Raw genomic sequence first — 27,713 nt, forward strand, 5'->3', positions numbered from 1 at the left:
GCCAGCTAAAAGCCTAATCACCATGTACATCACTGTTTCTATTGGGAGATGCATTCCAAGTCCCAAACAAATGATCTAAGTGAGGTTTTGGGGGAAAATACTGTTAACTGGGGTAACTTTTTTCCAAAAAAGTAAAATTTCAAGTTTCTACTTTGCAGTATATAGCTTACTTTAAAAGCTTAAGCCTTTCCAGAGAGAAATAGCAATTATTATAAACCAGGTGATGACAGACTATTGAGAAGCCTGACAGTTTTGATTAAAAACAATGAAACACATTCATCTAGTCTTTATTTCTTCATATTCAATTATTGTAAAACACAAATGCAATGTAAATAGCAAGGATAACTCAAATCTTCCTTAACCAAACTAACTCATGGTCAGCCTTGTAATACAGCAAGAACTTCCCTTTTCTTTTCTCTTTATTTCAATAGTTTTTGGGGAACTGGAGTAGTTCTTTAGTGGTGGTTTCTGAGATTTTGGTGCACCCATCACCTGAGCAGTGTACACTGCACCCAATGTGTAGTCTTCTCTCACCCCTTTACATCCTTCCTCCCGAGCCCCCAAAATCCATGATATCATTCTTATGCCTTTGCATCCTCATAGCCCCCACGAACTTCCCTTTTTAATATGTGGTCAGCACATGTCCTATGCATGGGATATAAAACAGCATAAAACATTCTTTTCCTTGAATAATTCAGTCTTCTGGGAAAGGAAATGGGAAATCCTTAAATAGAGGTAGCTGCTTAATAAACCCTGATGTATTTTCGCACTGATTATAAAAAGCAAAATACTTACCTAAAAGACAAAGACCATTTAATAACTTTCTTGATTTCCTACTTATAGTAATGGTGTTCTCAAAAGCAAAAATTCAGTCACTTTGGGCTAAGAATTACAATTTTACGTAAAAGAGATATAGAGATTATCTATCTGAAGCCATGCCAGTAATTGTCATAAGTAACACAAACAGTCCATAGACATATCTATATATGGGTGTTAAAAATTCCCATAATCTTAAATTCCAAGCCAAGATCTTCATCTCTACCCTTGCCCTGTCTAGACTAGGAATTGCTATTTTCAGCTACTTTCTAAAAAAAAATCCTAATGCAGGCTAATAATTTCCTCAACCTATCAGTCATACATCTGAGTCCACAGAGTAACCTTCCTGTAACACTTTCATCGTGCCACTTACAGTAAGAGTCCCATTACCTACAGGATAAGCACAAATTATTAAAGTTGGAAATGATGTGAAAACCATCTATGTGATGTGTTTAAAGTCTCTGTACAAATTTAGTGATGGAAGCATGACCAAAATGCAAGTCTTCTCTCATTTCCAATTTCCAGTGCACTTTCCAATTTCCAGACTGATCCACTACTGCTTTAACATCAAAGAAGTCTATGGATTATTGTCTAAATTTCCCAAAAGTATGTCCACCTGTGTTTTTGATAAACAAGGGCAGAAACCAAGCTTTAGTCAGCTTCTTAGCCCTAGTTCCTGGAACACAGGTGCTTATTGAACTAGACTGAGCTGGAAAGATTCTGCCATCCTTTTCATAAAGCAAATCCTATTGCATTCAAGTTTTATCTTTACTACAAATGATTCCCTGACCACAACTCACAAAGACAGTTCCTACTTGGGACTCACTTATTTTAGTCATACGCTGCCTGCTTAGCATATCATAGTCTTTGATGTCGTATTATGTAACGTTACAGTCTTGGTTTTCTACTTTATTATTACATGTGCACAACTCAATTATAAATTCCTTTAAGATAGAGTGCTATTTCTGACTATCTGCCTTTTGGAATATAATCCTGACACAGAACAATGCTTATATGTTTATTAAATCCTACTCTGGCTTCCATGCTAGGTGGGGAAAAAAATACTGACAACTAGCTCTTAAATTTCTATTTTCGACCAATTGCTATATTTTTGTGCCTTTAAACATTAACTTAAAAATTATAACTGCCTTAATTTGGAGGAATGAACCAAGAGTTTCTTTTCTTTTCTTCCTTTTTTTTTTTTTTTGGAGATGGAGTCTCGCTCTGTCACCCAGCCTGAGGTGTAATGGCACGATCTCAGTTCATTGCAACCTCCCACCTCCTGGGTTCAAGCGATTCTCCTGCCTCAGCCTCTTGAGTAGTTGGGACTACAGGTGCGCGCCACCATGCCCAACTAACTTTTTTTTGGTATTTTTAGTAGAGACAGGGTTTCGCCACATTGGCCAGGTTGGAACTCCTGACCTCAAGTGATCCACCTGCCTCGGCCTCCCAAACCGCTGGGACCACACGCGTGAGCCACAGCGCCCGGCCAAGTTTTTCAAAACCCATATAAAAACATTATTAGGAATGTTCCGTTTCTTAATTTGGCTTTGGTTATACAAGGTGTAACTTAATGATTTTTGTACCATTCTATACTTCAACATAGCCCAAATATAAAGGGATTTTTTACTCTATTTTTATTGCTAATAAAACAGCACATCACTTACATAATGGAAGACTGTATGTTTATGACATGAAGAAAGCGAGAAAAAAATACAATTCTCCTAAAAATACAGCAATCCTAAAAAAAAAATACAGCATTCCTAACCATCATGGAACTCATAGGCTTTTCCTACATTTTGGTATTTTTATTCAGCTATATAACTTACATTTATTATCTCCTAAATATCTTTGTCCATAGATGGTATGCACCCATCCACATAAAACTGTTCAGAGGGGGGAAAACATGTTATCACAGTGACACCTGCTGGTGTTCAGCTATACATTTTATATTCTAAGTGAAGGACAGATTTTTTGGTGTCAAAATTTTTCTTAATAAAATTTAATATTAATGTTTCCCACTTAAATAACTTGTATAATTGTTAAAACCAAATATCTGTAATACACGACCACCTAAGATTTTTATTTTGTGACAATTATCTTACTGTAATTTTATTAACTATTTTCTTTAAAAAGACACTTTCCAAACAAAGCAGCTTAAGTATTCAGATGACATGAAGTTTTTTAAAAAGTGAATTAACTTGTGGTTTTCTTTTCAAATTCTCTATAAATTCTATTTTAACGGAAACTATTACATTAAATCAACATTTACAGAATATTTTCTCTGAATGGTAAATGTTAGCAATATAAACAATTTCACAAAAGTCAAAAATCAGGTCTATGTAGAGAAAATTTTAAGCACAACACAGACAACCTCGTACACTGACTTCTATTATGGTAAAACCTCACACTCATAAATGGTGATAATATTTGCAATGGAGGCTAACTTTCAACGCCTGCCAGGTCTCAACCAAACTTTTTTTTTTAAAGTTAAAAGGGGAAAACAATTGCTCCAAGGAATGATGGAATGCACATATCCTCATTCATTTCAAGTTTTAAAAAAATACTGTACTGACCACATGGGCTGCAGAGTGGACCTGCTGGCCACAGGGGACTGACGCAAAGGGCTGGATCTTGTGTACACTCTCTCTCCTCTCTTGCTATCAGTAAATGCTGCACCACTTGAGCCTGGTGTTGTCTGTTCTAAATGTCCTTGAATCATGCACTGGCCTCTTCCCAGGGTGGCACTTTCTATCTTAATCTTACCTACATTCATGTTATATTTTCTTTTTTCCTATTTTTTTGTAGAGACAAAGTCTCACCATGTTGCCCAGGCTGGTCTTGAATTCCTGGCCTCAAGTGATCCTCCTGCCCCAGCCTCCCAAAGTGCTGGGATTACAGGTGTGAGCCACTGTGCTTGGCTCTTTTTTTAAATTGATAAATACTTGTATATATTTATTAGGTACAATGTGATGGATTGATATATGCATACATTGTGGAATGATCCAATCAGGCTAATTAACATATCTATCATCTCATGTTCTATTTTATCCTATGGCAAAGCCTGACCACACAGCGAATGATGAAATAATAGTAAATACCTTTAATGATTCAGAATATTTTAGAGCAGAATTTCACATATTGACTTATTAATGTTTGTAGTACATCAGACTATCATTTTAGAAAGCGATGTAATGATAAAGACACATTTTTGGATCCATCTGTACTATGAATTTTCATGATATCACTTATGGATTTTTTTAAAAACCATGAAAGTATAATTTAGTCTATCTGCTGTGTTGTTGCTAGCTCAACATCGGGTGGGCAAAACACTATATTCCTTGTATTTCTGTGCTGTTTTGCTCTTCCTCTAAAAGAATATAATGGGTATTTCTTGGTAATAATGATGAAATAAGATTAAACTACATATAAGGCACTTAAAAAGCAGGCTCTAAGTTATGTTATACAAATATGAGTACTGTATTTACTTAAATTAATTTGGACTATTTCTTCAGAGATAATTTGAAGCTTGAGTTTTTGTGACGATCAAATGTTAGCGTACTTACTAACTTACTGCTCTTTGAAGTGTATCACATCTGAAAATCCAAGTTTGTTTTCTCTTGCTTATGGAACATAAATAGGAAAATACCAGAGGAAATGCTGTTTTGCTATCATTGCCAGACCAGTCACAAGAAAGCATTATTTGTAGCAGTTAAGATTCAAAAATGAACAGAGGGCTGGGCACGGTGGTTTATGCCTATAATCCCAGCACTTTGGGAGGCCAAGGTGGGTGGATCACCTGAGGTCAGGTGTTTGAGACCAGCCTGGTGTTTAAGAAAGAACCAAACGACTCTTCTGAAAATAAAAAAATATAATAATTTTAACATGGTGAAACCTCATCTCTACTAAAAATACAAAAATTAGCTGGGTGTGGTGGCAGGCACTTGTAATCCCAGCTACTTGGGAGGCTGAGGCAGGAGAATCGCTTGAATCCAGGAGGCGCAGGTTGCAGTGAGCCAAGGTTGCGCCATTGCACTCCAGCCTGGGCAACAAGAGCGAAACTCCGTCTCAAAAAAAAAAAAAAAAGAAAAAAGAAAGAGCAGAATGAGGAAGAGCAGGCAGTAGGTGATATGCTATGACTGATTTCCATTCTCCATTCATTGTATGACCTTGATTTGCACCAAGTCAATAAAATATTAACATTTTATTGGGGTTGAAAATTATGAAATAATTACAAAACCTCTCTGAAAGACTAAGAACAAACTACTAGAAAATATATCGTCTGTAATGGGAGCTTCAAATATTTTGACTGAATTAATGTTTAAAATATTTTTCTGGTATTTTTCATCCTGAGAGACTTACAGTCCCAAATGGCAAAAAATAAATAAATAAATAAATAAAAATAAAAAGCCTCCAGGGTACAATTTCAGGAAAGGCAGACATTATGCTAAATTCCAAAGCAATAAAACCCGCTACCTTTTCATTTGCAATGGCAACCAGAAAACCCATGCACAGTAGGAAACTGTTCAAACAGTACATGGAAATGTTCAGATAGAAAGTTTATGTATTATAAAAGCAAAGAAGAGAATTCACTATGTATCTTGGAGGCATCTGTGACTCCTCCAGATTTTCATGGCACTTTGGGTTTAATAGCACAGATCAAGCCCCCTCTATCTACATGCCCATAATAGTAGCCTGAGACATTTTCACAAAGCAAAATAATGTCCTAAAGATTAAAAATTCCAAAATCAGGTATTCAGGTAAGAGTTACGCAGGTTTAGAACACTACTGAACTCTTATTTGCCTTCATTAGCTCATAAACAGTAAAAGATCAATCCAATAGAAGCAATAGAGACAATCATATTAGTTCATGGATAACAGGAAATAATCTAATATAAAAGATTTAGTGTAATATTGAAAAAGTAAAAAAGTATCGTTTACACTAGAATATGGGTGTGTTCTTTTTTGGAGAATATAATAAAATCACCATATACTTGTCTAACATGCCATTTCTGTACAAAGAAATCTGTCTGGCCACTGAACACCAGAAATGCTAGAAAAAAATTTAAACTTTATTTATTATTCTTGACTGAATTTATGGCAAATTAGTGAAAACAACTGAAGGCAGCTCAGGAGACTGGGACATTCTATAGGGTAATTCAGCTCTGGATAACTGCCCTAAAGGTGTCCCATCCCTGCCGCCTAGGAAGGCCCCAGTTGTTAGGAGCCATCCCCGCATGAGGGACAGGAATCAAAGTGAGGGACTTTCTCAGTCTTCTCCACCTGCCATAACAAAATACCACAGGCTTGGTGGCTTAAATAAAAATTAATTTTCTTAAAGATGTGCTGGCAAGAAGTCTAAGGCCAAGGTCCTGAAAAATGTGGTTCCTATGAGGTGCCTCTTCCTGGCTTGCAGATGGCTGCCTTCCTGCTGTGATCTCAGGACTTTTCCTCTGTGTGCAGGAAGAGCTCTGGGGTCTCTCTTCTGCGCCCTATGACCTCATTTAACCTTAATTACCTCTTTAAAGGCCCTGTCTCCAAATACAGTCACAATGTGGTTACAGCTTTACTTGATGAATTCAGGGGAGACAAAATTCAGTCCATAACAGGGACTGAGCTGGATGAGGAGGAGGACTTGTAAAGCCTCAGAGGACACTGTCCTCAGGAGTGAACTAGGAAAACAGCTAAATTTACCCTTCTTCATTATTCAAAAAGAGATATAAAGGAAGAAAAACATCTCCTCTGGGAATGCCTCAACGAAGCCAACAGTCACAGGTGTTTAGGGCTGAAATCCACATTTTGTGAGTGCGTATACATACACACGTGTGTGTGGGTGCAAAAGCTTAAGGAGTAGAAAAGGGAGAGACGGAATCCAAGATGAAAACCGATTTTGAAGTGGTCTGTGGTTTGTAGTGTCGCAATAAACAAATTGGTGCTGCAGGGGAAAAAAATCTTCTCTGTAGGACTATATTTGAAATTTAAAAAAAAAAAACTCCCAAAAGAAAGTTCAGAGGAATGCAAACTTAAAATAAAAAATGACTGATCACAATAGGAAACTAGTCACCATAAACTTGTTTCAGCAAAAACAAACAACAAACTATAAATTTGGATCCACAAAAAATATTGAAATTACCACGTACAGAATGTAAAATAAGTACTTTTAATATGTTTAAAGAAAAGAAAAAGAAGGAATAATGGAACCATCCTAGACAACCCAGGAAAGTTTAACAAAGAACCAAACAACTCTTCTGAAAATAAAAAAATATAGTAACTATAATTAACAACTTAACAGATGGGTAAAATGGGTTAGAGATAGAGTGAAGACAGTATTAATGAAATAGATTTGAAGAAATTATCCAGAATTCAACACCTAGAGACAGAGAGATGGGAAATATGAAACAGGGATTAAGAGATATGGAGAGGACAGTGAGATCATAAAACGGAAGTCTAATTTTATTTCCTAAAGGAGAGAATAGAGAGAATGAGGGAGATACAATATTCAAAGAGACAGTAGCTGAGAATTTTTCAGAATTTATGAAAAGTACCAATTCTCAGATTCAGGAATCTCAATCAATCCCAACAGGACAATGAAAATAAATATACAGCTAAACTTACTGTAGCATGGCCACATTTGACTGTAGAACACCAAAGATAAAGATCTTAAATATGACCTGAGAAAGAAGGCAGATTAGCTACAAATACTGATCAGACTGACAACTGTCATTTCAGAAGCAGCAATGGAAGCAAGAAGATAGTAGAATATTATTAAATACTGAGAAAACAGCTGTCAACCTATAATCGTATACCTAGCTAATTTTCAAGGATAATAAAATAGCAAACTTCTAGGTAAATCTACATAAACACTGACTATACAAAATAACTACTTTTGTAGTAAAACCGAGATAGAACTAGAATTCTAGACAATTTATAAGTTGAAGAGATAAATCAGACTTTGTACAAAAATCTCTAAAGTATAGGAAGAGAGTAAAGATGTTAATTTTAGATTCTGTTAACTACGCAAGTTAAATTTCCTACTAAGCGCTTCATTAAAAGTTAATTTTTACATATAAATAAAATACATATCAAAAGTGATTTGGAAACTGCGAAATGTTTAACTTTGAAAGTAGCAGAAGAAAAGTAGATGGAAAAACGAAACAAAACAAACTCAAGCTGAAAGAAGGCAAGAAACAGAAAAGGTGGGACAAGAAGCACAAAATAAGATGATACAAATAAATCTTAATATATCAGTAATTTTGACAAATGTAAATGGATTGAACTCCTTAGTTGACAAATGATCAGAAAGAAAGAAAAACGTCCAGTCACACAGTTTTTTTTTTTAAGACAGAGTCTCGCTCTGTCACCCAGGCTGGAATGCAGTGGCACAATCTCGGCTCACTGCAACCTCTGCCTCCTGGGCTCAAGCAATTCTCCTGCCTCAGCCTCCTGAGTAGCTGGGACTACAGGTGCACACCACCACGCCCAGCTAATTTTTGTATTTTTAGTAGAGATGGGATTTCACCATGTTGGCCAGGATGGTCTCAATCTCCTGACCTCGTGATCTGCCCGCCTCACCCTCCCAAAGTGCTGGGATTACAGGCGTGAGCCACCGTCCCCGGCCCCAGTCACACAGTTTTTAAAGGGCATATCTAAAACATAACAGCAAGGTTTAACAGAAGGATGAAAAAAGATATATCCTATAAACCCAGCTGGCTGGCATAATCCACATAAATATAATATATAGTTTATGTATTTTTTACATTTATGTATATATTTATAATTATTTATAACAAGACTTCAAAATATATAAAAATATATAAAACTAAAATTGACAGAATTACAGGGAGAAATTGGTAAGTTCACTAGAATAGAAAATTTCAACACATCTCTGAGTCTGAGAGATCAAGTAGAAGACAAAAGAATAGTAAAATGGAAAAAATTTGAACTACAAAATTAACAACTTTGGTCTAATGGACATCCAACAACTAAAAAACAAGCATACTTTTCAAGCAATCATGAAACATTTACAAAAACAGGTTATAATCTAGGTCATAAAGCAAATCTCAACAAATATTAACAGATCAGTCTTACATGTACCTATTTTCTGTCCACAATTCAAATTCAATTAAAACAGGAATCAATAAACACAGAATTTAAAAATATACACACTAGGAAATGGGAAAAAAAGCCTCATACATATGTTAGTCAAGAAAGAAATCATAATTAAAAATTAAAAATACATAGAACTTAACAAATCTTTCTATGGTGCTTTAAAATTATAAAACATTATTTCATTTGATCATTGCAATAATCCTATGAGCTACATAGAACCCATAGTATCTCTGCTCAACAGCATAAACACAGCAGAAATGTTACAAACTGGCTAGGCACAGTGGCTCATGCCTGTAATCCCAGCACTTTGGGAGGCTGAGGTGGGCAGATCACTTGAGGTCAAGAGTTCGAGACCAGCCTGGCCAACATGGTGAAACCCCTTCTCTACTAAAAATATAAAAATTAGCTGGGCATGGTGGTACATGCCTGTAATATCAGCTACTCAGGAGGCTGAAGAACAAGAATTGCTTGAACCCAGGAGGCAAAGTTTGCAGTGAGCTGAAATCGCGCCACTGCACTCCAGCCTGGGTGACACAGTGAGACTCTGTCGCAAAAAAAAAAAAAAAAAAAAAAAAAAAAAGGAAAGAAATGTTACAAATTATGTAGTTATTAAAATTGTTTTTACATATAAATAAAATACATATCAAAAGTGATTTGGCAACGGGGAAACAGAAGCAAAAGTGTTCACCACTAAAAATATCAAAAGGAAGGTAAATAAACCAACTCTTACAGAAGCTATATTGAATAGTTAAAAATGTTACAAGGAAACAATTGAGTATCTTAATGTCTAAAGCTCAAAAAGCCCATCAATTCATTTTGGTTTAGGAAGTCCCTTAGGTATTTATGGAATAATAAACAAACTTATAGGGTAAAGTATTTATTATTCACATGAGATGAACACAAACTATCAGAAATCTTTGCTATAGAAATTGGGTAGCCACAGTTAAGAATATATTCCCTTCACACACACAATCTTAATTTCTTGGTTACAGCATTCATTCAATGATGTGTTGGCAATTAATCGCATTCCAAAAAGTGTCCATGGTACAAAGGGAATTTTCATTTAAGGCTCCCCTCCCTTTTCATGTGTGGGATATTTTTGGAAGTATTTTTTTTTCCATCCACTGAATTAAGAAAATTCCAACATGCCTTGGTGTCAGCAAGTGTGCTTTTTAGTCCAGGTACCAGCAAATGATTGATGAGCCTGTCAAGCCTACAGTAGTGGATAGAGAAAGTTGGCAGAAGTTCAGTGTTATTGAAAAAAATCTCAAATACTTATTTCATCTCCTCTATTAACTTTAATCACATTTTCAACATGCAGCCAAGAATGAAGCTTTGACAGTAAGCCATACATTTACACAGGCAGGCATTGTCAATTTTCTGCAGTCGCCACACTGAGATAACACAAGAGAGCTGGATATTTTCTTTCTTGTGCCTTTCTTTACTAAAGAGCAATAAAAAAATGTGAAAGATTTATCCATACCTCAAATTCATTTACCATAAATCTCGAAATTATTGCATTTACTTTTGCTTGGTTTATGGCAAATAAAAAATCAACTTAGTTCTTCAGTTAGATTTTTTTTTGAGATGGAGTCTCACTCTGTCACCCAAGCTGGAGTGCAGTGGTGCCATCTCAGCTCACCGCAACCTCCGCCTCCTGAGTTCAGGTGATTCTCGTGCCTCAGACTCCTGAGTAGCTGGGATTACAAGCGTGCACCACCATGCCGGGCTAATTTTTGTATTTTTAGTAGAGACGGGGTTTCACCATGTTGGCCAGGCTAGGCTTGAACTCCTGACCTCAAATATCTGCCTGCCTCGGCCTCCCAAAGTGTTGAGATTACAGGTGTGAGCCACTGCACCCAGCCTCAAATTAGATTGTTAAATGCAGGTTTTTAAAGATCACAGTGATGACAGAACTGGTACATGTTTCATCATAATATACCTGCTTATGAGAACAGACATTAACACTAAAAAGGATTTACATTTAACATGGACCATTTGCTATGTGGGCAAACACTTCTGGTTCATTCAAAGCCAGGAACTTTATATGGTTCCAGAGGGACTCCCTGGCAGATTTTGTTGATTACTCATTAAACAGTCGAAACATGTATAGACATTATTTACCTTATAAAGCTTACCCACAGCAAAACAGACACAAAAATGAGGTAAATACTATGGGCAAGATTATAGCTCTTGGAAAAACTAAATGTCAAAATATATTTTTGGTAAGCTTTTCCTTCTAAGCATGCTTTAAAAGCTGAAAATAGTAAGTGCTGGAAGGCCACAAAACTTAACATGTGTCTTCCCATCCACGGAAGCCCATGGCATTATGCTGCACTGTAAAATATGCAACCCTTCCCCAAGAGGCAGCTCAAACACCAGCGTGGCCATCTTTGCCGCAGCAGAGACAATGTGTTCACTCTCACCTCTCTGAAATGTGATCTCTGCTCCAAGGACAGCTGGCTTTTTTTTTTTTTTTTGTCTACATTACTCATGCAACACTATTTATACATCCTTCCAACAGCCAAGGAGGCTATGACAGGTAGCTTCTATACCTTCCCATTAAGCCACAATAATAAACTATTGTTAACCCTGTATAGAAATGAATGAAATTATCTTTCTAAGAAGTCTATACCTACAGTTCTCTGAGCTAATCAATGGAAAAGATGATCAATTCTGACTAACAAAGAGTATATTGATTCCATTTTCCTTCCTACTCCTCTTCATTCAAATAATCATATATAGGCACTTAAAGCTGGAAAAATGTGGCACCCTTCTTTAAACATCCAATCAGAATGCCAGTAGAAACTTCTTTCTTCTGATATAAGAGTGCCACTGAATATATTGCTAAGCTTGAAGCAGAGGCTAAACGGTCTGGTGGGAATATTTTTCAGGAGAGAGGTGAACATCTTCTCATTAGTTTGTGATTGTTGTGGTTCAAGTTCTTAAAAGGTTGAAAATTTTGCTAGGTCCTTCTCCATCTCAGCATATTGTTCTTTAAGCCTCTCCATGGCTTTTCTGTGCTCTTCATCCACTTCAGCCCTTTTGTTGGGTTGCTCCTTCATGAAGTTGTCCCACTGGAGCATATGCTGTTTCTCACTAGCTACTAAGTGGTCACTATGAATCTGAGAAAAGAAAATTAGAAAGTCACATGACATTTTCCAGACAATTATTTCATAACGTTATCTCTTGATATTTGGTTACCGTAACAATCAGCTGGTAAGTCACAAGGAAAAAGTTGTGTTATAATAAAAAAAGATGACACATTAGAAACATCTAAGGCTTCTCTCATTAAAATTAAACATGGATATTCTCATTTCTTAAATTTTAAAAGTGGTCTGGGCACGGTGGCTCATGCCTGTAATCCCAGCATTCTGGGAGGCCGAAGCGGGTGGATCACCTTAAGTAAGGAGTTTGAGACCAGCCTGGCCAACATGGCAAAACTCCGTCTCTACTAAAAATACAAAAATTAGCTGGGCGTGGTGGCACATGGCTGTAGTCCCAGCTACTCGGGAGGCTGAGGTGGAAGAATCACCTGAACCCAGAAGGCAGAGGTTGTAGTGAGCTGAGATGGCGCCACTGCACTCTAGCCTGGGTGACAGAGTGAGACTCCGTCTCAAAAAAAAAAAAAATTTTTTTTTAAAGCGTCTAGTATCTTCACATGATAAAATCAAACACAATCCAAGTATTTTTTCATATTTCTATTTCTCCTCAAATCCCATTTCACTGCAGATAGTTTAAAACCAATTTTAAAAAAATATATGCTAAAAGAATCATTGCTGTAAGAAATCAAAATGTCTTACATATTTTTAAGTGCATTAGAAAGAATCATAAATTATTAGTCACTAGAAGAGAACTCGAGAAATCTCTTCTGGGATGGGCAGAGTGGCTCGCGCCTGTAATCCCAGCACTTTGGGAAGCTGAGGCGGGCAGATCACCTGAGGTCAGGAGTTCAAGACCAGTCTGGCCAACATGGCAGAACCCCGTCTCTACTAAAAATATAAAAATTAGCTGGTGTGGTGGCGTGCACCTGTGATCCCAGGGCCTGTGATCCCAGCTACTCGGGAAACTGAGGCGGAAGAACTGCTTGAACCCAGGAGAAAGAGGTTGCAGTGAGATGAGCACGCCATTGCACTCCAGCCTGGGTGACAGTGATACTGTATCTCAAAAAAAACAAAACAAACAAAAACAAAGAAATCTCCTCTGGGTCAGTTCTAGTCCTTAAAGCAAATCAACATCTCAAACATCTGTGTCAAATGTCTCAGTTCTTGAGATGTTCCTTAATATTGCTATATAAGGATGAAAGGTTTTTTCTTTTTCTTTCTAGCACCACAGTAATACAGATAAAATGCTGTATAAATAAAAAAAGGTATGAATTTAGTTTTCTCCCTCCTTCCAAAGTATAATTTCAATGATTAACTTTGAATATGTACAATAAAAATCTAAATAGAGTATGAAAAAATAAATTTATATCCCTATTTCAACTATTCTACATGTATGTCATTAGCAGTTAAGTTTTGATATAGATTAGGTTCTATTAAACAAACAAAAACTGGGATATGCAAACTATTAAAACCTAGAAGTTTGAATTGCTTGAACCTGAGAGGCGGAGGTTGCAGTGAGCCGAGACTGCACCACTGCACTCCAGCCTGGGTAACAGAGCGAGACTCCGTCTCAAAAACAAACACACACACACACACACACACCCCCCCCACAAAGCACTGGAAGTCACTGTTAATTCTGGCATGTTAATTCCAGCACTTGAATGAAAAAGGGACACGCAATGTACTCAGATGCTGGTTAACTCAGATGTCAGCCACCAGAAAAACAGCTACTAGGAAAAAGAAACCATCTTCAGGCTGTTCATCACGTTCTTGCTGTTCTATTTTCTCTCTCATTTGGGTCAGGATGACAAACAGGATGAAGGGCTGAATAAGCCAATGTGCTCTAAGTACCCATGAAATGCAAACTTCTGCTAGTTGTTTTGCATAGCTACTTCTAAAAGCCTCTCCTTTAAGACGACATTATTGTCATTTTACAGACAAAGAAATTAAGGCTTAAGGACACTTTTATCCTCCATGGTCACTCACCTAATAGCTTGGTTGTAGATTCAAATTTAGGTCTAAATGATATTTAGCTTTAGTTGTGTTTTAATAAATACAGAGAATATTAAACATGCATACTCAGATGTTATTTAATTTATTCATTTCTTTGTAAATGAAAAGTCATCATTGGCTCAGCTGACCTTGTGATGTGGACCACAAGGCAACAGCCCGTGTTCCCCTTCCCAACCAGAATGCATTTTATCCAGTACAGCCCAATAAAGAAAAATGTAGCTTTGGCAGGCATACCAACCTTGCTTCAAATTCTGGTCTACCTGTCACTAGTTGCATGATGCTGAGCAACTTAAAGTTTCTTTAACTTTAAAATGAGGAAAATAAATACTCCGCATCCATAAATAATATTTATAAAGACTACAGGTAGAACATGTCAAGTTCCTAGCTCAGTGCCTGAGGAACTTAATAAAACGTAAATATTATACAAATCACAAGTGAAGCATCTAGAAGGCAGATCACTCCACTTTTATCCCCCTGCCATTTCAGTTTTTGTTCTTTAATTTTAATAATTTAATTTTAGCAACAGATTATTGTAATAATTCAAACAATAGAGACAACTCAAGAGCAACAGACTTTCCCCTCCATTCCTAGATTCAATTTAATCCTTGATGTAACCATTATTAACCATTTGGCTACAAGAACAGTCTTTAAGACACTGCAATATATTAGTGAATAAGATACTGCCAAAGATCAGTATTTCTATTGTGTAGTTTCAGAATATTATGAATAAAGATAAACATATTCAAGTAGCCTGTTCACATCAGGCGTATCGCTTATTGGCCTTGTAGGCCGAGTGAAAATAAGCTAAAAGATGACAACTTCCAAATCCAAATAAAAATCTAGTTTTGCTCCCTTATCAAGAAGTTCTTACAGTCACTCCATCCTATCGTTTCCTAGTTTTCCACTTGTAATAGTAACTGCTAGGCATTCTTACTTTTTTTTTTTTTTTTGAGATGGAGTTTCCCTCCTGTTGCCCAGGCTGGAGTGCAATGGCACAATCTTAGCTCACTGCAACCTCTGCCTCCCGGGTTCAAGCGATTCTCATGCCTCAGCCTCTCAAGTAGCTGGGATTACAGGCAACCACCACCACACCTGGACAATTTTTGTATTTTTAGTAAAGACAAGGTTTCACCACACTGGCCAGGCTGGTCTTGAACTCCTGACCTCAGGTGATCCGCCCACCTCCGCCTCCCAAAGTGCTGGGATTACAGGCGTGAGCCACCGCACCCGGCCCATTCTTACATTCTTTACAACAATCAGTAAAGAAAAAAGGGGGGGGGGTCGCCTATACATTCATGTATTGACAATACTGCAGTCTTCACATACAAATAAAAACCCAGCTACCTGGAAATAACGTTTATCTGAACCTTAGTTGAGAATGTGGTCCCTTCTCCCTCTCCCTCTCCCCACGGTCTCCCTCTCCCTCTCCCGCTCCCCACGGTCTCCCTCTCCCTCTCTTTCCACGGTCTCCCTCTGATGCCGAGCGGAAGCTGGACGGTACTGCTGCCATCTCAGCTCACTGCAACCTCCCTGCCTGATTCTCCTGCCTCAGCCTGCCGAGTGCCTGCGATTGCAGGCGCGCGCCGCCACGCCTGACTGGTTTTCATATTTTTTTGGTGGAGACGGGGTTTCGCTGTGTTGGCCGGGCTGGTCTCCAGCTCCTAACCGCGAGTGATCCGCCAGCCTCGGCCTCCCGAGGTGCCGGGATTGCAGATGGAGTCTCGTTCACTCAGTGCTCAATGGTGCCCAGGCTGGAGTGCAGTGGCGCGATCTCGGCTTGCTACAACCCCCACCTCCCAGCCGCCTGCCTTGGCCTCCCAAAGTGCCGAGATTGCAGCCTCTGCCCGGCTGCCACCCCGTCTGGGAAGTGAGGAGCGTCTCCGCCTGGCCGCCCATCGTCTGGGATGTGAGGAGCCCCTCTGCCTGGCTGCCCAGTCTGGAAAGTGAGGAGCGTCTCTGCCCGGCCGCCATCCCATCTAGGAAGCCAGGAGCGCCTCTTCCCGGCTGCCATCACATCTGGGAAGTGAGGAGCGTCTCTGCCCGGCCGCCCATCGTCTGAGATGTGGGGAGCACCTCTGCCCTGCCGCCCCGTCCGGGATGTGAGGAGCATCTCTGCCCGGCCGCCCCGTCTGAGAAGTGAGGAGACCCTCTGCCTGGCAACCGCCCCCTCTGAGAAGTGAGGAGCCCCTCCGCCTGGCAGCCGCCCCGTCCGAGAAGTGAGGAGCCCCTCCGCCCAGCAGCCACCCCGTCTGGGAAGTGAGGAGCGTCTCCGCCCGGCAGCCACCTCGTCCGGGAGGGAGGTGGGGGGGTCAGCCCCCCGCCCGGCCAGCCGCCCCGTCCAGGAGGGAGGCGGGGGGGTCAGCCCCCCCTCCCCCCCCCCCCGGCCAGCCGCCCCGTCCGGGAGGGAGGTGGGGGTGGTCAGCCCCCCGCCCGGCCAGCCGCCCCATCCGGGAGGGAGGTAGGGGGGTTAGCGCCCCGCCTGGCCGGCCGCCCCGTCCGGGAGGTGAGGGGCGCCTCTCCCCGGCCGCCCCTACTGGGAAGTGAGGAGCCCCCCGGCCCGGCCAGCCGCCCCGTCCAGGAGGGAGGTGGGGGGGTTAGCCCCCCGCCCGGCCAGCCGCCCCGTCCGGGAGGGAGGTGGGGGGATCAGCCCCCCGCCCGGCCAGCCGCCCCGTCCGGGAGGTGAGGGGCGCCTCTGCCCGGCCGCCTCTACTGGGAAGTGAGGAGTCCCTCTGCCCGGCCAGCCGCCCTGTCCGGGAGGGAGGTGGGGGGTCAACCCCCCGCCCGGCCAGCCGCCCCGTCGGGGAGGGAGGTGGGGGTGTCAGCCCCCCGCCCGGCCAGCCGCCCCGTCCGGGAGGGAGGTGGGGGGGTCAGCCCCCCGCCTGGCCAGCCGCTCCGTCCGGGAGGTGAGGGGCGCCTCTGCCCGGCCGCCCCTACTGGGAAGTGAGGAGCCCCTCTGCCCGGCCACCACCCCGTCTGGGAGGTGTACCCAACAGCTCATTGAGAACGGGCCATGATGACAATGGCGGTTTTGTGGAATAGAAAGGGGGGAAAGGTGGGGAAAAGATTGAGAAATCGGATGGTTGCCGTGTCTGTGTAGAAACAGGTAGACATGGGAGACTTTTCATTTTGTTCTATACTAAGAAAAAATTCTTCTGCCTTGGGATCCTGTTGATCTGTGACCTTACCCCCAACCCTGTGCTCTCTGAAACATGTGCTGCATCCACTCAGGGTTGAATGGATTAAGGGCGGTGCAAGATGTGCTTTGTTAAACAGATGCTTGAAGGCAGCATGCTCGTTAAGAGCCATCACCACTCCCTAATCTCAAGTACCCAGGGACACAAACACTGCGGAAGGCCGCAGGGTCCTCTGCCTAGGAAAACCAGAGAACTTTGTTCACTTGTTTATCTGCTGACCTTCCCTCCACTATTGTCCTGTAACCCTGCCAAATCCCCCTCTGCGAGAAACACCCAAGAATGATCAAGAAAAAAAAAAAAAGAAAAAAAAAAAAAAAAAAGAATGTACCCAATGATATCAAGGCAGTCTACCAGGTTCTCTGTGTAAGCAGAAATAATCATAATATTATGTATAACCATAATAAAGTATTATACATAGAAAAAAAATAGAAAATGAAAAGGCTGATAAATAAGGGAAGAATAACAGGCATCAGCCTTATAGCAGAAGAGGAGGCAGATACAAAAACTTAAAACACACAGTATCTGAGTGCAGTTGGTACAGAAACATAGCACAGTGTCTCTCTCATTCCCTAATGACATCACCATATTCACCATAATATAAAATCTGATATTCTCAGTAACGCCTGATTCCTACAAAATTATTCTGTAACATTTAATAAATTTTTTAAATAACATAAAAGTATAGAATATCTTTTTAAAGATTTCCATCCAAAGTAATCAAAGTCATGGTGACAGAAGACAAGAAGACCCTTCGAGACATGGAGACCTACAACATCTCCATTAAGGAGATGCCCCTCAATACTGCTGACCTCGTCTGAGAGGCTGTTCTGCTACCTGGCCCCAGCTAGGGGCAGAGGAGCAGCAGGCGTGGGGGTATGGCTTGTCGCTTTTTTCTCTGAACAAATACCACTTTCTAAGGCAAAAGAAGTTAACTGTGAACATGTCAGACACCCTTTTCTTTGGGGTAGGCTCTTGCCCTAGGGGCCAGTTCTTCTCCCCCAAAACACTAATTCATTTCCCTAAGCTAGTTACCTCCAGATTCCAGAGGCTCTCCCCACCCCAGCTGAGTTTCTCTGGAAATCATTCAAGGGACTATGTCACTCAACTTCATTTGCTGGAACAAATCTGGAGGGAGAGCCCCTAAAACTCCTGAGTGAGGCTGCCCAGGGGATTGTACCCATGTAGGGGAAGCAGAGGAGAGAAAATGGTAGCCATTTTTACACTGGCATTGTTTTGTATAGTATTTATTGATTCAAGAAACATAAAATTCTGAATAAAATGACTTGGAAACTGCCCCTTAGAAATAAATTAAAGAAATTAGAAAAACAACAAAAAAAGTGGCTAAAGTTATAAGAGCATTGTGCTTAAAGAAGATAAAAACCTTGGCTTTTACATAGAATTACCATACAAAGCAGCAATTCTACTATTGGGAATATATCCAAAAAAATTAAAAGTAGGAACTTGAACAGCTATTTGTACACCCATGTTTACAGCAATGTTATGCATAATAGCCAAAGGTGGGAGAACCTAAACGTCCATAGACAGATGAACAGATAAACAGAATACAGTTTACACATACAATGGATTATTATTCAGCCTTAAAAAAGAAGAAAATTCTGACACATGCTATGGCATGGATGAATCTCGATGACATTACACTAAAGAAACAGGCCAGTCACAAAAGAGACAAATGTTATATGAGTCTACTTACACGATGAACCTAGAGCAGTCAAATTCATAGAGCTAGAAAGTAGAATGGTGGTTTCCAGGGGTGGAGAGAAAGGGGAATGAGGAGTTACTGTTTACTGGGTACAGAGTTTCAGTTTTGCAATATGAACGAGTTCTGTGGGCCGGGTGCGGTGGCTCACGCCTGTAATTCCAGCACTTTGGGAAGCTGAGGTGGGTGGATCACCTGAGGTCAGGAGTTCGAGACCAGCCTGGCCAACATGGCGAAACCCTGTCTTTACTGAAAATACAAAAATTAGCTGGGCATGATGGTGGGCACCTGTTGTCCCAGCTACTCGGTAGGCTGAGGTGGGAGAATCCCTTGAACCTGGGAGGCAGAGGTTGCAGTGAGCCGAGATCGCACCACTGCCCTCCACCCTAGGTGACAAAAGCAAAACTCCATCTCAAAAAAAATAGTAATAAATAAATTTAGAAAAAAAAAGTTCCGTGGATGTATGGTGGTGATGGTTGAACAACAATGTGAATATAGATAATGCCACTGAAATGTACATTTTAAAATGGTTATGAAGGTAAATGTTATATTATATGAATTTTGCCACAATAAAAAAATTCAAATCAAGTTTCAGTGGGCTCTTCTTAAATGAAATCAATTGCACTCTTCAAGATAAACTTAGAAAATACCAACTTTAAAAGAAAATGAAGAGAATTTATTAATAACCTATAACCACATACCAAAAGTAATGAACTATAATGGTGTTATCTCTTTCTACTTAGTAAAATGTATACATTAAGTTACAACAGAGAAAGAAATAATAAACCGGCACGCATGCAGGCACACACTCACTGCTCTCCACCAATGAAAGATAATTTGAAATAGAAACCAATCCTGAAGATCGGCATCTAGAACCAGGTCTATAAAAGAAGTCTGGATTACAAAATAAAACCACACTTCTGCAGAGATTCGTCTAAGTCAGTGATTTTCAATGGGGGGCAGGGGAGGGCATTTTACACCTCTCTCCCCCAGGAGATTGTTGGTTATTATAACACAGGTTGTGGGGAGGTGCTACTGGCATCTAGTAGGCAGAGGTCAAGGATGCTGCTAAACATCCTGCAATGCACAGGACAGCACCCACAATAAGCAATTATCAGGTCCAAAGTGCCAACAGTGCTGAGGTTGAGAAAACCTGGTCTACGGGAAAACTCTGAATAAACTAAGGTCTAAAAGGTCTTTTAGAGCATCTGCCAGTAATATGTATGCCATTAATTTTATATATGCCTTACAGAGACATAGGAAAAACTATTTCCTTTGATAAGGAGCGTCAGCATAACAACTGCCAAAAATGATTTTATATAGAACAATATGTACCTATATGTTACTCTATTTTCAAACTCTATTAAAAACAATGTACAAGCCATGTGAACTTGTTGCTCTCATGAAAGTAATCATAAAGATGGATAACTGGATCTAATAAATATTTGTGGACAAGGTGAATTAAAAGCATTCATATTTACTTCATAATTACTTCCAGTCTGGTTGAATAGGGCTTCAAAAGTTGACACCACCTGTGCATGAACCTAAATTTAAATTATTGACAGATATTATTAACCATCTCATCTCCACCAGTGGCATATTTTTAAGAGCCAGTGAATTTTATAAGGCAATAATATTTTCATTTCACTATTCTTATTGCTAATACCCAAAATGCAACTTTGTACTAGTGGTAGTTTTTAAGACATGTCAAATAACTAGGGAATGTGCATTTATTGTTCTTCTGAATGTACTTTTAGATATCAATTGTGGGAAATATGATTTGTATGAATGACGTTTATCAGTTTACTTCCTACAGAAATCCACAAATTGTCTTGACATAAAAGAATTAATGAACTCAAGACCAGCCTGACCAACATGGTGAAATCCCGTTTCTACTAAAAATACAAAAATTAGCTGTGTGTGGTGGCGTGCGCCTGTAATCCCAGCTACTTGGGAGGCTGAGGCAGGAGAATCACTTGAACCCGGGAGGCAGAGGTTGCAGTGAGCTGAGATCGTGCCACTGCACTCCATCCTGGGTGACGCAGTGAGACTCCATCTCAAAAAAAAAAAGAATTAATGAGTAATGGCAATAGTCTATTTTATCTCATTACTACTCCCATCTTTGTTCTGAGAACCTTTCAAATATACAAAATGTATGCAATAGTATAACCAAGGGCAACAATTAACATTAGGTTGTAAAATGCAGCTAGAGGTCAGGTCTTTTGCTTTGTTTACATTGGCTAGATGAGAAATTAAACTTTACCTTTATGACATATGTGTGTGTGCGTGCACATGTGTATGTGTGGGGTTTGAAACCTCTGCCATGTCACAGATTCAGAAGAAGCTACATATGGCAGTAAAACAAAAAAAGAAAAAGAAAAAAGAAATAAAGACAGGACTAAAAGTTTATTGCTCCAATAAGAATGTAAAGAATTTTTACTTTGAGCAGAGAAGTATATCTGTTTATGACTTTAAGTTGGTTAATTTATTAAATTATCTTCAGAAAAGAAAATTAGGGTAACAAATCTAAGTCTGCTTACAAACTAAGTCTCACAGACTTACCAACTTCTGGTGAAACAACGTTTCAGTATATTTTAAAATACTAATTTTTAATATATATTCTATAAAAATTAGTTTGAAAATATCCCCAGACATAATATCTATAAGAAATGTCCTTCAGGCCAGGCACAGTGGCTCACGCCTGTAATCCCAGCACTTTGGGAGGCCGAGGCGGGTGGATCATCCGAGGTCAGGAGTTCGAGACCAGCCTGGCCAACATGGCAAATCCCTGTCTCTACTAAAAATACAAAAATTAGCTAGGATTATAGGTGTAATCCCAGCTACTTGGGAAGCTGAGGCAGGAGAATAGTTTGAACCTGGGAGGCGGCGATTGCAGTGAGCCACTGCACCACTGCCCTCCAGCCTGGGTGACAGAGTGAGACTCCATCTCAAAAAAAAAAAAAAAAAAAAGAAATGTACTTCATATTAAATATTAAAATATTCTTATTTCTTGTGGCCACTGCTTTTTAAACTGTGGGACAGACAGCACTTTTCAATTTGCAAAATCATCAATGGGAAGGATTCTCAAGTGCTTCACAGACTCTAACAGACTATGGCAGGGCTCTTACCCACACGGTGACCGCTCGCATCTTAAACAAACAGTGAGCTGGCAGGAAAAAAATGCTGCCCTACATTTTGATAGTGAGATACAATTTTCAAAGTCATTTCAAATAATTTTTATAATGCAATTTACCCATCAATCTATCAGATAAGTAGAATAGATCATTAGTTTGCAAACGAGGAGCTGGAAGCTCAAGGATTTGTCCGAGGGCTTATAGCTAGGTAGTACAGCCCTACATTTTGATAGTGAGATACAATTTTCAAAGTCATTTCAAATAATTTTTATAATGCAATTTACCCATCAATCTATCAGATAAGTAGAATAGATCATTAGTTTGCAAACGAGGAGCTGGAAGCTCAAGGATTTGTCCGAGGGCTTATAGCTAGGTAGTACAGGGAACCAACACCAGAAATAAAAGAAGCCAGGTATTTCTTACCCAATCTGGTCATCTTCCTACTATACACAGGGCTAATACACCACATGTAGAAATAGTTCAAAGTGACAAGAGAAACTGTTCAAATTATAATTTAATTTTAAGTTCCTTCTGCTCAAGGTCAGGCTTGAATGCCATTATCTTCCTACTAAATTACACTTTATTTGCCAAGATCCCAAAAAGTTCTTGGTAATGATCACAGTTCTTACTTTATCCTCTATTATTATAGTGTTAGTGCTTTGGGACTCCAAGAGTTTTAGCTCCTTAAGTGTAGGAACAGCCCTAAAGTTAACAAAATCGATCATCCCCTGTGGCACCTAGCAAAGTAGAGGAATTAAAAATATATCTGCTGTCCAGCCTGGCATGGTCCACTTACGTCCCCAGCCCTGACTGCCTTTCCACCACTCTCTGCATGCTGTGCAAGCACCCCATCCTGACACAAACTCCCCTGACCACAGCTCTGCCTTGCCACTTCATCCAGGAGCTCAGCTGTGGCCCTGCTTCCTGACTGGCCTGCGGGGTCCCACTATCCTTGGGCAGCATTCCCATCTGTCTTAAACGTCAAGTCCTTTCAATTATCAAATTGTTGAATTTTCAAACTTTACATCAACATTTAGATTTGAGCAGAGGGTACAGAAACTGAAACTCTGAGAAGGTTCATTCCATTATATTTTTATACAGTGACAGATCTCAACTATTATTGTGGATTAACCACAACACATTCCAGATAAATGGAGACAGTAACATTTGTCGATACACACACATACAAGCAAAAAGGCATTATTTTCAGAGTGACTTAGTCTTTTCAATGTTTCTTAATAAATGTAAGATGTATATTCTTTAGTTTAGAGCAACGAATAAGTTACAAAAACACTTTATGATAATTGCAAGTGAAAACCACCAAATTATCACAGGAACTTAAATTCTTGTGCTATTTTTCCACATCTGAATTTAGTTAACATATAATTCAAATAAGCAAAGCACTGTCCAGCAAATGATTCAAATACTCCTATGGCTATTCATTAAATAACCTACACAGGCATGAATGCTTCCCTTTCTAGAAGAAATATACAGAATATACTCAATACTTCAGGCTTGAAGGAAAGATTTATATCTCCAATCCGGTGGTTATTTGTTGTTCCATGTAAAAGCCCTATTTTCTCTCTCCTCCAAGAGACAAATACCACTTTCAGGGAAAAGATGGAAATGTTGAAAAGGAAAAAAGAGAGTTCTGCAATTTCAATTATAAAAATATTGGTGGTATGACCACACCTCCTCAACACGTCTTCAATGAATCAGCCATTTTAAAATATGTAAAACTCACCACATTCAGAGAATTTTCTGATCAAAAGCAATTGCTAATAATACGATAATAAAGATGCAAGACTTATATGCCCCATTATCTAAATGATCTTTTACCTTTTTTCGTTCCTGTTCCCTCTGTTGGAGTCTACAGACTGAGTCATTAGCTGCTTGCACTGAAATGAAAAAGACATGGGTTTTCAGTCAGCAGACCATGTTCAAGGAAACACATACCTGGCGGAGGAGTGCGTGTGGAGAGTACATGAATTGTTTTAGATCTCAAAAAACTATGCAGAAAACTGATATTATTTTGGTGGTGGTGGGATGGCCAGAAGGGGAAAATAAGTTTTGCCAATATATTCAGAATGTCATAATTAGAACAACCCTAATTCTTGAGCTTTGAGCTACAAGCCGAACGGCATTTAAATACTAACTCCAATGACAGATTGTCTACAGCTCTCTCACTGCAGTACCTGGTAACCACATTACTTCAACAACTTTCTACTATTCTTGCCTGTGCTCTCTTGACTTCTAATTTATCCTGGCTGCCAGTGCAAGATTCAACTTCCTCTGGATCATCTCCATTAAGTCATTTCTCTTTCTTAAGAACTGTTAATAATAATTATTGTAATTATTTATTATTTACTAAGTGCCAAGATCTATGTATTATCCCTCTTAATCCCACTTTCCTATCAGGAAATGATCACTATTCCATTTTACAGGTGACAAAACTGAGGTACAGAGAGGTGACGCTGTCAATCAAGGAGGTTATAAAACTAATAAGTACAGGAAACAGGATTTGAAGTCAGATCTTTCTGGCTGTAAAGACTTGGCTCTTACTATCAACACTCTACTGCCTCTTTAATTATTTCATCAATGAAACGAGTTGTAATTCTTCAGTTATTTAAACCTTTTCATCGCCAGATGCATTTTTTTCTGTTCATAAATGTTCTCACTTACTTTATCCAAATAAAGACATGTAGTGTGCAGGTTAAGAGTGAGCCTTAGTCAGTCAAATTTGGCACTCAGTTGTGTGAATGATCTTGGGCATGTTTGCTCGCTCAATTATTCATTTGACAAATGTTTACTGAGCATGTGCTTTGTGCCAGGCACTGTTCTTGTTGGTCCTCCTATCTCTCGGCACCTTAGTTCCTCATCTGTAAAATGAACATAACAACTAATAACAGGGCTTCAGAAGTGACATAAAATTTAAATGAGAACACAGTACATACTATGCTTAAAAGTAAATCATTTCAATATTAATAATGATAACCACTTAGAGTAGTTCTTCATATAAAATAAGCAGTCAGGCCGGGCACAGTGGCTCACGCCTGTAATCTCAGCATTTTGGGAGGCCGTGGCGGGCAGATCACCTGAAGTCAGGAGTTCGAGACTAGCCTGACCAACATGGTGAAACTCTGTCTCTACTAAAAATACAAAAATTAGCTGGGAATAGTGGCACATGCCTGTAGTCCCAGCTACTCGGGAGGCTGAGCCAAGACAATCGAACCTGGTGCAGTGAGCCAAGATCGTGCCACTGCACTCCAGCCTGGGCAACAGAGCGAGACTCCATCTCAAAAAAAAAAAAAATACAATAAGCAATCAAGAACTGTTCATTGTTACCAATATTCTATTTATTGTACTATCCCTAAAGAAAATCCTTTCCTTATTTCTTTCCACTAATTAAACTGTTTTGTTTCAAAAGCCCAGTTCAAGGTTTACTGTCTTCATAAAGCCCTCCTGATCAGTCCCTTCCCTCTGAGGATTTTCCCTATTTGAAATTCCTTAATCAGGTGTGTGTGTATATCCTACCATTTATTAATATCTTGCCTTTGCTGAAACTGGAGGTTTGTCTAATTGTTTTACAATTATGTCTTCCTACCCCACCCCAATCCGGCCCCAACTAGGTCACAAGTTCCACAATAGGGCAGGGACTGTGATTTCTCTTTCAGAGAAATGTTAGGCCTCTCCCTCTGGGAATATGGTAAAAGAGAAGAATTTTGTTTTCAAAAAGTTGTGTTTTTATCAGTAACCATTAATTTTAGCTATATCAAAGATAATATTTAAGTACTGAAAATTAGGTTCCCAATCATTGATTTTTAAAAAAGAAAATATTAAAAAAAAAAAAACAGGAGTTGATTAGCTCTGCCTTCTTTCTGTGGCATATTAACATTACATCATCTTTCCCAAGCAGTGCTTCTATCATTTCCTGCGTTGTTTTTTTCCCCCACTGGCTCTGAGAATATAACTTAAAATCCATTTGGCAGTTGTTAGGAGCTTCATCACTTTCAGAAGATTCTAGGCCTAACCTAAAAAAAGAATTACAGGCTTCTGCCACTTACTTTGTCATTTGTTATGTCCTTTAAAATTCTAATCAGAACACATCTGACAAAGGTGCACTTTTGTTCCTCATTAGGATTGTTATGTTTAGACAGACTATCCACTTTTAGAAATTACAGTCCCTTTGAAGCAATTCACCTTTTAACTCTTTAGGCACACAACGGAAAAGGTTTACTTTCTGAATTTATGAAACTTGCTTTTCTAAAGTCAAAGACAATCACCAGACTGCACCAAACATTCCCTTTTTGAACAATTAGTGACACCAAGAAGGCCCATTTCTCTGAACCTTCCTATCACATCTGCATCACTTACTGGTTGTAACTCAGTACGAAGCCATTTCCCCCGTTATCTCAGTGTTTTAGGAGACTATATTGACTTAAAAAAAAAAGTCAAGAATTTATCAAGTGCTTTTTCTCTTAACCAAAAGATTATTCAAGTAGATTTGTGCCACATACCATAGTTAACAATGTTCTATTTTCCTCACATAAAAAAGAAACAAATTCATTCTATCATGGTGTCTATAAGTAAACCTCAAATACACACATAAGAAAATAATTTCACAACTTGCAGTTCCAAAATGCGGATATAGCTCCTGCTCCCTCTCTCCCTCTCCCTCTCCCCTTTCCACGGTCTCCCTCTCCCTCTCCCCTTTCCACGGTCTCCCTCTCCCTCTCCCCTTTCCACGGTCTCCCTCTCATGCCGAGCCAAAGCTGGACTGTGCTGCTGCCATCTCAGCTCACTACAACCTCCCTGCCTGATTCTCCTGCCTCAGCCTGCCCAGTGCCTGCGATTGCAGGCGCGCGCCGCCACGCCTGACTGGTTTTCGAATTTTTTTGGTGGAGACGGGGTTTCGCTGTGTTGGCCGGGCTGGTCTCCAGCTCCTAACCGCGAGTGATCCGCCAGCCTCGGCCTCCCGAGGTGCCGGGATTGCAGAGGGAGTCTCGTTAACTCAGTGCTCAATGGCGCCCAGGCTGGAGTGCAATGGCGTGATCTCGGCTCGCTACAACCTCCACCTCCCAGCCGCCTGCCTTGGCCCCACAAAGTGCGGAGATTGCAGCCTCTGCCCTGCTGCCACCCCGTCTGGGAAGTGAGGAGCGTCTCTGCCTGGCCGCCCATCATCTGGGATGTGAGGAGCCCCTCTGCCTGGCTGCCCAGTCTGGAAAGTGAGGAGCGTCTCTGCCCGGCCGCCCATTGTCTGAGATGTGGGGAGCGCCTCTGCCCCGCCACCCCGTCTGGGATGTGAGGAGCGCCTCTGCCCGGCCGCGACCCCGTCTGGGAGGGGAGGAGCGTCTCTGCCCGGCCGCCCCGTCTGAGAAGTGAGGAGACCCTCCGCCCGGCTGCCACCCCATCTGGGAAGTGAGGAGCGTCTCCGCCCGGCAGCCACCTCGTCCGGGAGGGAGGTGGGGATCAGCCCCCACCAGGCCAGACGCCCCGTCCAGGAGGGAGGTGGGGGGTCAGCCCCCCGCCCGGCGAGCCGCCCCGTCAGGGAGGGAGGTGGGGGGGTCAGCCCCCCGCCCGGCCAGCCGCCCCGTCTGGGAGGGAGGTGGGGGGTCAGCCCCCCGCC

General features: G+C 40.5%; 1 protein-coding gene across 1 annotated transcript in view; it reads right to left on the bottom strand.

Moving 5' to 3' along the window:
* Nucleotides 1-10,203: 10,203 nt before the first annotated feature.
* Nucleotides 10,204-27,713, bottom strand: part of BLOC1S5 (biogenesis of lysosomal organelles complex 1 subunit 5) — a 54,419-nt gene continuing 36,909 nt past the window's right edge. Inside the window, exons 4-5 of the mRNA XM_004043256.4 lie at nt 23,927-23,985; nt 10,204-12,050 (exon numbers count right to left, since the gene is read on the bottom strand). Coding sequence (XP_004043304.3) covers nt 11,871-12,050; nt 23,927-23,985 — 239 coding nt within the window. The 3' untranslated portion in view covers nt 10,204-11,870. The remainder of the gene's footprint in view (nt 12,051-23,926; nt 23,986-27,713) is intronic.

This window comes from Gorilla gorilla, chromosome 5, assembly GCF_029281585.2.
Source record: "Gorilla gorilla gorilla isolate KB3781 chromosome 5, NHGRI_mGorGor1-v2.1_pri, whole genome shotgun sequence".
In the NCBI taxonomy this organism is placed as follows: Eukaryota; Metazoa; Chordata; class Mammalia; order Primates; family Hominidae; genus Gorilla; species Gorilla gorilla.